We start from the raw sequence: 12500 nt of genomic DNA, 5'->3' as shown, positions 1-12500 counted from the left end.
CTCTCTCCAGCAGTGCTGGGGTCAAATCCATTTCAATTCCAGCCCATTCAGGAAGTAGTCTACACTGAAATTCTAATTCTCTTCAATGAGGAAAATTTGGACTTGGAATTGACAACCCTACTCTCCATGTTAACCCATTACTCTCTCTCTCTCTCCTCTCTCTCTCTCTCTCTTTCTCTCCCAGTCTTCCTTGTCCTCTGCCACCATCCCTCTGTTGGCTCTGTCATTTTCCTCACCTCGTCTAAAATATCTTCTCTCATCCTCTTTTTCATCTCTCTCTTCTTCTTTCCTCTCCATAGTTTTCATCTCTCTTTGTGCTTTATTGACATGACTATGAACGGACCAACAAAAATGTGATAGCAGTTCTCTCTATATCTCTCCCTCTCCCTCTCTTTTTTTCTCCCTATATCTCTCCTCTCTCCCCTCCTCCCCCTCTCTCTTTTTCTCCCTATATCTCTCCTCTCTCCCCCCTCCCCCCCTCTCTCTTTTTCTCCCTATATCTCCCCTCTCTCCCCTCCTCCTCCTATATCTCTCCTCTCTCTTTTTCTCCCTATATCTCTCCTCTCTCCCCTCCTCCCTCTCTCTTTATCTCCCTATATCTCTCCTCTCTCCCCTCCTCCCCCTCTCTCTTTTTCTCCCTATATCTCTCCTCTCTCCCCTCCTCCCCCTCTCTCTTTTTCTCCCTATATCTCTCCTCTCTCCCCTCCTCCCCCTCTCTCTTTTTCTCCCTATATCTCTCCTCTCTCCCCTCCTCCCCCTCTCTCTTTTTCTCCCTATATCTCCCCTCACTCCCATCCTCCCCCTCTCCCCTCCTCTCTCAATTCAATTCAATTCAATTCAAGGGTCTTTATTGGCATGGGGAAACGTGTTAACGTTGCCAAAGCAAGTGAGGTAGATAATAAACAAAAGTGAAATAAATAATAAAAATGAACAGTAAACATTACACTCACAGAAGTTCCAAAATAATAATGACACTACAAATGTCATATTATAAATATATATACACTGTTGTAACGATGTACAAATGGTTAAAGTACAAAAGGGAAAATAAATAAGCATAAATATGGGTTGTATTAACAATGGTGTTTATTCTTCACAGGTCACAAATCTTGCTGCTGTGATGGCACACTGTGGAATTTCACCCAGTAGATATGAGAGTTTATCAAAATCTGTTTGTTTTTAAAAAATTATTTGTGGATCTGTGTAATCTGAGGGAAATATGTATCTCTAATATGGTCATACATTGGGCAGGAGGTTAGGAAGTGCAGCTTAAGTTTGGGTCAGTCACGGTGGTCAGGTATTCTGCCACTGTGTACTCTCTGTTTAGGGCCAAATAGCATTCTAGTTTGCTCTGTTTTTTTGTTAATTCTTTCCAATATGTCAAGTAATTATCTTTTTGTTTTCTCATGATTTGGTTGGGTCTAATTGTGTTGCTGTCTCTATCGCCCTCTTCCCCCTAGGTAGTGTATCGTATCAGAGCAGTGGAGCATCGCACCAGGTTGCTGGTCATCGACAAAGAGACAGATGATTACCTGCGTAGTCACGGGCTGGCCTGCACAGAGGACCTCGCCGTTGAGATGGGCAATCTCTCTCCCCGGCCCTCCCACTTCACCTCCCCCTCAGCCTCCCCTGTAGCCCAGGGGGAAGTCCTCTCACCCTCACCCATACACATCCTCACTAAAGCCCTCAAACTCACCTCCGCCTCACCCAGAAGGACGGATACACGATCGCCAACGTCAAGCCTGATGATTGGCACCAAGAAAAGGGTAGGTGATGTGGTGGGGTAGATGGTATCTATTCAGTGGGGATACTTGGTCACTCTCTAAGCACAAAAACAGTTGTATTTAACCTAGCGCTGCTCGGCAGTCCCAGTTCGTTACCTCCCTCCGCTTGGCCCTAACCCTTATTTAATATCTAGTGAACCCAGTCCCAGGTCATTACCTCCCTCCGCTTGGCCCTAACCCTTATTTAATACCTAGTGAACCCAGTCCCAGGTCGTTACCTCCCTCCGCTTGGCCCAAACCCTTCAATGTTTTCAGATCTGTAAGGTGGAAGCTGAACCTACTAGAACCCTTTAGGCACACTAACATCGAGGGGTAGGGCCAAGGTGAAGGGATAGGGAACGATTTGGGACTGGCTGCAAGAGTGTCCACTACAGGTCCTGTGTGGCTCAGTTAGTGCTTGCAACGCCAGGGCTGTGGGTTTGATTTCCACGGGGGGTCACTTTGGATAAGATTGTCTGCTAAATGTTTTTTTTTGTTTAAATTGCCTCACTATTATACCAGGGTTACAATAGTTAACCCTTCCTTTTCAGTTCAGCTGTTCAGCTCCAACTTGAATTGCAGGGTCTTTATCCACAAAGTGTGTAGGAGGTGGAGTGCCGATCAAGTCCATGTAGTCTTATTCATTATAATCTAAAAGGTGAAACATACCTCCCGAGTGGCGCAGCGGTTTTTAGGCATCACTACAGCCCCGGGTTCAATCCCAGGCTGTGTCACACCCGGCTGTGACCGGGAGACCCATGAGGCGGCGCACAATTGGCCCATTATCGTCCGGGTTAGGGGAGGGTTTGGCCCAGTGTCGTCCGGGTTAGGGGAGGGTTTGGCCCAGTGTTGTCAGGGTTAGGGGAGGGTTTGGCCCAGTGTCGTCCGGGTTAGGGGAGGGTTTGGCCCAGTGTCGTCCGGGTTAGGGGAGGGTTTGGCCCAGTGTCGTTCGGGTTAGGGGAGGGTTTGGCCCAGTGTCGTCCGGGTTAGGGGAGGGTTTGGCCGGCCGGGATTTCCTTGTCCCATCGCACTCTAGCAACTCCTTGTGGTGGGCAGGGTGCCTGCAAGCTGACTTAGGTCACCAGCTGTGTGGCTGGCTTCCGGGTAAAACAAGCAGTGTGTCAAGAAGCAGTGCGGCTTCGCAGGGTCGTGTTTCGGAGGACGCACGGCTCTCGACCTTCGCCTCTCCCGAGTCCGTAGGGGAGTTGCAGCGATGGGACAAGACTGTAACTACCAATTGGGGAGAAAAATGGGTAAAAAGACAACAAAAAAACAAGATGAAACTGATCTTAGATCAGCACTCCTACTTTGAGACACTTGATGAATATGGGAATTCACTGTGTACTCAGAGGAGGAGAGTGAATTGGTCTGGAGAAACAGATGGTAAACTGCTCTGACCCAGTTGAGATAAATATAGACAGACAGACATGAGATGAGATGAGATGAGTTGAGATGAGATGAGATGAGAGGAGAGGAGATGAGCGGAGATGAGATGAGAGGAGACGGACGAGACGAGAGAGAGACGAGACGAGAGAGAGGAGAGAGGAGAGGAGAGGAGAGGAGAGGAGACGAGAGGAGAGGAGAGGAGAGGAGAGGAGAGGAGGGAGAGGAGAGGAGAGGAGAGGAGGAGGAGAGGAGAGGAGAGGAGAGGAGGGAGAGGAGAGGAGGAGGAGGAGAGGAGAGGAGAGGAGAGGAGAGAGGAGAGGAGAGGAGGGAGGGAGGGAGGGAGGGAATAGGAGAGGAGGGAAAAGGAGAGAAGAGGACAGTGTTGTTTTACCTGTCAGATAATCAGGATCAGACAGGCACCTGGTGGGCTGTGATTGGTTTAAATCCTACATACTGTGACCAGTGCCTGAATTGGAATCTGTTTAAATCCTATCCATTTTACTAACCAGTGCTTCAATTAGACAGCCGGCTATTTCTGCTGGTGAATGAACGAGCAGTGAGGTGAGAGAGAGAGAGAGTAAGAGCAATAAGATATTGTTTGTGATTAATCGAGCTTCCGGCATATACAGTGCCTTGCGAAAGTATTCGGCCCCCTTGAACTTTGCGAACTTTTGAGACATTTCAGGCTTCAAACATAAAGATATAAAACTGTATTTTTTTGTGAAGAATCAACAACAAGTGGGACACAATCATGAAGTGGAACGACATTTATTGGATATTTCAAACTTTTTTAACAAATCAAAAACTGAAAAATTGGGCGTGCAAAATTATTCAGCCCCTTTACTTTCAGTGCAGCAAACTCTCTCCAGAAGTTCAGTGAGGATCTCTGAATGATCCAATGTTGACCTAAATGACTAATGATGATAAATACAATACACCTGTGTGTAATCAAGTCTCCGTATAAATGCACCTGCACTGTGATAGTCTCAGAGGTCCGTTAAAAGCGCAGAGAGCATCATGAAGAACAAGGAACACACCAGGCAGGTCCGAGATACTGTTGTGAAGAAGTTTAAAGCCGGATTTGGATACAAAAAGATTTCCCAAGCTTTAAACATCCCAAGGAGCACTGTGCAAGCGATAATATTGAAATGGAAGGAGTATCAGACCACTGCAAATCTACCAAGACCTGGCCGTCCCTCTAAACTTTCAGCTCATACAGGAGAAGACTGATCAGAGATGCAGCCAAGAGGCCCATGATCACTCTGGATGAACTGCAGAGATCTACAGCTGAGGTGGGAGACTCTGTCCATAGGACAACAATCAGTCGTATAGTGCACAAATCTGGCCTTTATGGAAGAGTGGCAAGAAGAAAGCCATTTCTTAAAGATATCCATAAAAAGTGTCATTTAAAGTTTGCCACAAGCCACCTGGGAGACACACCAAACATGTGGAAGAAGGTGCTCTGGTCAGATGAAACCAAAATGTAACTTTTTGGCAACAATGCAAAACGTTATGTTTGGCGTAAAAGCAACACAGCTCATCACCCTGAACACACCATCCCCACTGTCAAACATGGTGGTGGCAGCATCATGGTTTGGGCCTGCTTTTCTTCAGCAGGGACAGGGAAGATGGTTAAAATTGATGGGAAGATGGATGGAGCCAAATACAGGAATGGAATGGTTCAAAAATAAACATATCCAGGTGTTAGAATGGCCAAGTCAAAGTCCAGACGTGAATCCAATCGAGAATCTGTGGAAAGAACTGAAAACTGCTGTTCACAAATGCTCTCCATCCAACCTTGACCTAAAACTGATAGAGACATACCCCAAGCGACTTACAGCTGTAATCGCAGCAAAAGGTGGCGCTACAAAGTATTAACTTAAGGGGGCTGAATAATTTTGCAAGCCCAATTTTTACGTTTTTTATTTGTTAAAAAAGTTTGAAATATCCAATAAATGTCGTTCCACTTCATGATTGTGTCCTACTTGTTGTTGATTCTTCACAAAAAAATACAGTTTTATATCTTTATGTTTGAAGCCTGAAATGTGGCAAAAGGTCGCAAAGTTCAAGGGGGCCGAATACTTTCGCAGGGCACTGTAGCTGTTATCTGTGTTGGTAAGATGTTTTTAATTTGCAACCACACACACACACACACACGCACGCACGCACGCACGCACGCACGCACGCACGCACGCACGCACGCACACACACACACACACACACACACACACACACACACACACACACACACACACACACACACACACACACACACACACACAGAGAGAGAGAGACATACACTCTCTCTATCTTATTCTACCTCCCACTCTGCGTTCAAACACACCTGTGTTGTTGAGGAGAGATCAGAGTTAGAGGGAATTAGATCAGCCGTCAGGCATGGACCAGAGCAGGTCAGATACACAGTCTGCCCATGGACCAGAGCAGGTCAGATACACACAGTCTGTCCATGGACCAGAGCAGGTCAGATCCACACAGTCTGTTCATGGACGAGAGCAGGTCAGATACACAGTCTGTCCATGGGCTAGAGCAGGTCAGATACACACAGTCTGTCCATGGACTAGAGCAGGTCAGATACACACAGTCTGTCCATGGACCAGAGCAGGTCAGATACACACAGTCTGTCCATGGACCAGAGCAGGTCAGATACACACAGTCTGTCCATGGACCAGAGCAGGTCAGATACACACAGTCTGTCCATGGACTAGAGCAGGTCAGATCCACACAGTCTGTTCATGGACGAGAGCAGGTCAGATACACAGTCTGTCCATGGGCTAGAGCAGGTCAGATACACACAGTCTGTCCATGGACTAGAGCAGGTCAGATACAAACAGTCTGTCCATGGACTAGAGCAGGTCAGATACACACAGTCTATCCATGCACCAGAGCAGGTCAGATACACACAGTCTGTCCATGGACTAGAGTAGGTCAGATACACAGTCTGTCCATGGACTAGAGCAGGTCAGATACACACAGTCTGTCCATGGACTAGAGCAGGTCAGATACACAGTCTGTCCATGGACTAGAGCAGGTCAGATACACACAGTCTATCCATGCACCAGAGCAGGTCAGATACACACAGTCTGTCCATGGACTAGAGCAGGACAGATACACAGTCTGTCCATGGGCCAGAGCAGGTCAGATACACACAGTCTGTCCATGGACTATAGCAGGTCAGATACACAGTCTATCCATGGACTAGAGCAGGTCAGATACACAGTCTGTCCATGGACTAGAGCAGGTCAGATACACACAGTCTGTCCATGGACTAGAGCAGGTCAGATACACACAGTCTGTCCATGGACTAGAGTAGATCAGATACACAGTCTGTCCATGGACTAGAGCAGGTCAGATACACACAGTCTGTTCATGGACTAGAGCAGGACAGATCCACACAGTCTGTCCATGGACTAGAGCAGGTCAGATCCACACAGTCTGTCCATGGACTAGAGCAGGTCAGATACACAGTCTGTCCATTGGCCAGAGCAGGTCAGATACACACAGTCTGTTCATGGACTAGAGCAGGTCAGATACACAGTCTGTCCATGGGCTAGAGCAGGTCAGATACACACAGTCTGTCCATGGACTAGAGCAGGTCAGATACACACAGTCTATCCATGCACCAGAGCAGGTCAGATACACACAGTCTGTCCATGGACTAGAGCAGGTCAGATACACACAGTCTGTCCATGGACTAGAGCAGGTCAGATACACACAGTCTGTTCATGGACTAGAGCAGGTCAGATACACAGTCTGTCCATGGGCTAGAGCAGGTCAGATACACACAGTCTGTCCATGGACTAGAGCAGGTCAGATACACACAGTCTATCCATGCACCAGAGCAGGTCAGATACACACAGTCTGTCCATGGACTAGAGCAGGTCAGATACACACAGTCTGTCCATGGACTAGAGCAGGTGAGATACACACAGTCTGTCCATGGACCAGAGCAGGTCAGATACACACAGTCTGTCTATGGACTAGAGCAGGTCAGATACACACAGTCTGTCCATGGACCAGAGCAGGTCAGATACACACAGTCTGTCCATGGACTAGAGCAGGTCAGATACACAGTCTGTCCATGGACCAGAGCAGATCAGATACACACAGTCTGTCCATGGACTAGAGCAGGTCAGATACACAGTCTGTCCATGTGCCAGAGCAGGTCAGACACACAGTCTGTCCATGGACTAGAGCAGGTCAGATACACAGTCTGTCCATGGGCTAGAGCAGGTCAGATACACAGTCTGTCCATGGGCTAGAGCAGGTCAGATACACACAGTCTGTCCATGGACTAGAGCAGGTCAGATACACAGTCTGTCCATGGGACTAGAGCAGGTCAGATACACAGTCTGTCCATGGACCAGAGCAGATCAGATACACACAGTCTGTCCATGGACTAGAGCAGGTCAGATACACACATTCTGTCCATGGGCCAGAGCAGGTCAGATACACAGTCTGTCCATGGACTAGAGCAGGTCAGATACACAGTCTGTCCATGGACCAGAGCAGATCAGATACACACAGTCTGTCCATGGACTAGAGCAGGTCAGATACACAGTCTGTCCATGGACTAGAGCAGGTCAGATACACAGTCTGTCCATGGACTAGAGCAGGTCAGATACACAGTCTGTCCATGGACTAGAGCAGGTCAGATACACAGTCTGTCCATGGACTAGAGCAGGTCAGATACACAGTCTGTCCATGGACTAGAGCAGGTCAGATACACAGTCTGTCCATGGACTAGAGCAGGTCAGATACACAGTATGTCCATGGACTAGAGCAGGTCAGATACACAGTCTGTCCATGGACTAGAGCAGGTCAGATACACAGTCTGTCCATGGACTAGAGCAGGTCAGATACACAGTCTGTCCATGGACTAGAGCAGGTCAGATACACAGTCTGTCCATGGACTAGAGCAGGTCAGATACACAGTCTGTCCATGGACTAGAGCAGGTCAGATACACAGTCTGTCCATGGACTAGAGCAGGTCAGATACACAGTCTGTCCATGGACTAGAGCAGGTCAGATACACAGTCTGTCCATGGACTCAGATACACAGTCTGTCCATGGACCAGAGCAGGTCAGATACACAGTCTGTCCATGGACCAGAGCAGGTCAGATACACAGTCTGTCCATGGACTAGAGCAGGTCAGATACACAGTCTGTCCATGGACTAGAGCAGGTCAGATACACAGTCTGTCCATGGACTAGAGCAGGTCAGATACACAGTCTGTCCATGGACTAGAGCAGGTCAGATACACAGTCTGTCCATGGACTAGAGCAGGTCAGATACACACAGTCTGTCCATGGACTAGAGCAGGTCAGATACACACAGTCTGTCCATGGACTAGAGCAGGTCAGATACACACAGTCTGTTCTTGGTACCTGTTATTGCATCACCCATCACTCAACACCCCTTTTTGACATGTCAGCAGAAAATACTCTCAATACCTTTGTTTCTCCCTGTTTATTGCACGCCTCTCTGTTCCCAAGGTAACAATATAACCCAATCACAATCTGCTACATTTAAAACTGGTATGGTGTCCATGTACAGAGATATCTGAGAGGATACAGGGGTGTTCCTCTCCAAAGATCTCAGGTGTCATAATGACCTTTAGAACCTCAGTGCTTTGTTGTTGCTCCCTTGATGATCTGGTTCGGCTCCGGTCCAAACCCTTGTCCTTTAGGACCCCAAATCCACAAAACTAAAGATCCCTGTTATAGTGATGGGAAGTTTGGCTCTTTTTACTAACTACGGTCTTTTCATCAAAAAAACTAATATTTCGTTCATTTGAGGCAGTAATGTTCAGAGTCCGCAGGCCCCGTTACTGGGGAATAGAAAACGTGAGTCGTGATTCTACAATCCTCTAGTTCACCATAGGGGGCTTATTGGAGCTGTCATTTGTGGCTGAGGTTTGTAAACGTGTGCTTTAAACAATGTACATGTGTTGATCGCTCGGCATACAAATAAGATTATTTATTGATACACTTGAAACCGGACTAGATTGTGAACGACTCTTGGCGGAATGCTTTGCTTGACTGCCGGGTTATTGGCAGCCTGACGACTCTTCCGCTGCTCTTGCGGAGAAGTAACGTCAGTGTGCGTGGCGTAGCGTTTGGACCAAGTCGTCTGGGTTGCCAGGCAAGGTGGTAAAGTCGTTCGCGAACTGCAGCATCCCTAGAAAGATTAGTTGTTGAGCAGAGGCTGTGGTTCTACAAAACGGTGTCCATCAAAACATTCAATAACAAATTAATTGCTTTAATTCTTGCACCTTATCAGTTCTAAATATGTAGGTTTCTTCTCATGGTCTATTTTCCTGCGCGTATATGACAGACAGTTGGTGGTCGGAGCACGTCTCTGGAGCACTGAGATATAAAGTCGAGCCACTGAGCCAAAGGAGCTTGTGTTAGAGCCGCTGCATGGCCAGTATCTGCATTGGCCAAGCAGCACTTACGGTGATACAGCCTCTGCAAAAGTCAGCGAACTCATACTTCTTGAGCTGTTGAGCAGAGCTGGTTGTGAAAGAAGTTGTCAAGGAAGTGAGTTTGCGTTTATACAGGAGCTCCCACCCCGACCTACCTTCAACCAATCATGTCAATGCAGAGCTATATGGAGCCCTCCACATTGTTACAACATCATGTGGGATGGAGCTCAAGTTGGCCTCTGGAGGCTCCGCAATTGCGTCACACCCTCCAGTCAGAGCTCCCAGATCAAGCATAACTGGCTTTTAATCCATCTGTAGGACTCACTGCAGCCAGCACAAGCAGGTCAAACCACCGACTAAAATGAACAAGTCACTCAGGAAAACGAATCATGACTCTCCAGTCAGTAAAAAAGAGTTGTTCAAAAAGAAGGAATTGTTCACGAACTACACATCACTAATCCTTATATAGTGCACTACGTTTAACCTATGGACCCTGGTCAAAAGTACTGAACTAAATAGGGAATATGGTGGTGGGTGGCCCAGCATTCTACAGGTATTCAAACTGTGGTGGGTGGCCCAGCATTCTACAGGTATTCAAACTGTGGTGGGTGGCCCAGCATTCTACAGGTATTCAAACTGTGGTGGGTGGCCCAACATTCTACAGGTAATCAAACTGTGGTGGGTGGCCCAGCATTCTACAGGTATTCAAACTGTGGTGGGTGGACCAGCATTCTACAGGTATTCAAACTGTGGTGGGTGGACCAGCATTCTACAGGTATTCAAACTGTGGTGGGTGGCCCAGCATTCTACAGGTATTCAAACTGTGGTGGGTGGCCCAGCATTCTACAGGTATTCAAACCGTGGTGGGTGGCCCAGCATTCTACAGGTATTCAAACTGTGGTGGGTGGACCAACATTCTACAGGTATTCAAACTGTGGTGGGTGGACCAGCATTCTACAGGTATTCAAACTGTGGTGGGTGGCCCAGCATTCTACAGGTATTCAAACTGTGGTGGGTGGCCCAGCATTCTACAGGTATTCAAACTGTGGTGGGTGGCCCAGCATTCTACAGGTATTCAAACTGTGGTGGGTGGCCCAGCATTCTACAGGTATTCAAACTGTGGTGGGTAGCCCAGCATTCTACAGGTATTCAAACTGTGGTGGGTGGCCCAGCATTCTACAGGTATTCAAACTGTGGTGGGTGGCCCAGCATTCTACAGGTATTCAAACTGTGGTGGGTGGCCCAGCATTCTACAGGTATTCAAACTGTGGTGGGTGGCCCAGCATTCTACAGGTATTCAAACTGTGGTGGGTGGCCCAGCATTCTACAGGTATTCAAACTGTGGTGGGTGGCCCAGCATTCTACAGGTATTCAAACTGTGGTGGGTGGCCCAGCATTCTACAGGTATTCAAACTGTGGTGGGTGGCCCAGCATTCTACAGGTATTCAAACTGTGGTGGGTGGCCCAGCATTCTACAGGTATTCAAACTGTGGTGGGTGGCCCAGCATTCTACAGGTATTCAAACTGTGGTGGGTGGCCCAGCATTCTACAGGTATTCAAACTGTGGTGGGTGGCCCAACATTCTACAGGTATTCAAACTGTGGTGGGTGGCCCAGCATTCTACAGGTATTCAAACTGTGGTGGGTGGCCCAGCATTCTACAGGTATTCAAACTGTGGTTGGTGGCCCAGCATTCTACAGGTATTCAAACTGTGGTGGGTGGCCCAGCATTCTACAGGTATTCAAACTGTGGTGGGTGGCCCAGCATTCTACAGGTATTCAAACTGTGGTGGGTGGCCCAGCATTTTACAGGTATTCAAACTGTGGTGGGTGGCCCAGCATTCTACAGGTATTCAAACTGTGGTGGGTGGCCCAGCATTCTACAGGTATTCAAACTGTGGTGGGTGGCCCAGCATTCTACAGGTATTCAAACTGTGGTGGGTGGCCCAGCATTCTACAGGTATTCAAACTGTGGTGGGTGGCCCAGCATTCTACAGGTATTCAAACTGTGGTGGGTGGCCCAGCATTCTACAGGTATTCAAACTGTGGTGGGTGGCCCAGCATTCTACAGGTATTCAAACTGTGGTGGGTGGCCCAACATTCTACAGGTATTCAAACTGTGGTGGTTGGCCCAGCATTCTACAGCATTCTCACACACACACACACACACACACACACACACACACACACACACACACACACACACACACACACACACACACACACACACACACACACACACACACACACACACACACACACACACACACACACAGAACACATCCTCTCCCCTTTTGTCTGCTGTTTGCATGTTCTTCACCCTGTAGGCCTACCTGTGGAGGTGTGAAGGGTGTAGCGTCACTGCTGGGGAACTGATGCAGCCCTATCAGATGACATAGATACTGTACTGCAGCTTCTACAATACACTCTGAATTGAAACGAAGCAGGAGGAGGGGCGTTGTTTCACAGACGGGGAGCACAGACACACACAGTGTTGCTATATCCATGTTCCCCTGTCTGTGACCCAGTTCACATCTACAGTGCATTCGGAATGTTTTTTTTAAAGGATTGACGTTTTCAAGGTGTTCGTTACGTTACAGCCTCATTCTAAAACGGACTAAATTCATGTTTTACCTCATCAAGGTGAAATAAATCAAATAAGTAAATAAAACATCTTTCTTCACACAATACCCGATAATGACAAAGCGAAAACAGAAATACCTTATTTACATAAGTATTCAGACCATTTGCTATGAGACTCGAAATTGACAGAGCTCCAGAGTTCCTCTGTGGCGATGGGAGAACCTTCCAGAAACCATTACATGTGCCTTTTTACTGAGGAGTGGCTTTCGTCTGGCCACTCTTCCATAAAGGCCTGTTTAGTTAGAGGGGTTACAGAGACAGTA

At 47.7% G+C, this 12500-nt stretch overlaps 1 protein-coding gene across 1 annotated transcript in view; it reads left to right on the top strand.

Moving 5' to 3' along the window:
* LOC118383086 (Na(+)/H(+) exchange regulatory cofactor NHE-RF2-like) overlaps window positions 1-12500 on the top strand; it is a 37572-nt gene that overhangs the window by 5169 nt on the left and 19903 nt on the right. Inside the window, exon 2 of the mRNA XM_052513994.1 lies at window positions 1461-1766. Coding sequence (XP_052369954.1) covers window positions 1461-1766 — 306 coding nt within the window. The remainder of the gene's footprint in view (window positions 1-1460; window positions 1767-12500) is intronic.

This window comes from Oncorhynchus keta, unplaced genomic scaffold (assembly GCF_023373465.1).
Source record: "Oncorhynchus keta strain PuntledgeMale-10-30-2019 unplaced genomic scaffold, Oket_V2 Un_scaffold_1494_pilon_pilon, whole genome shotgun sequence".
Lineage (NCBI taxonomy): Eukaryota > Metazoa > Chordata > Actinopteri > Salmoniformes > Salmonidae > Oncorhynchus > Oncorhynchus keta.
Note: the sequence above shows the minus strand (reverse complement) of the source record. Positions and strands in the feature narration are given on the sequence as shown.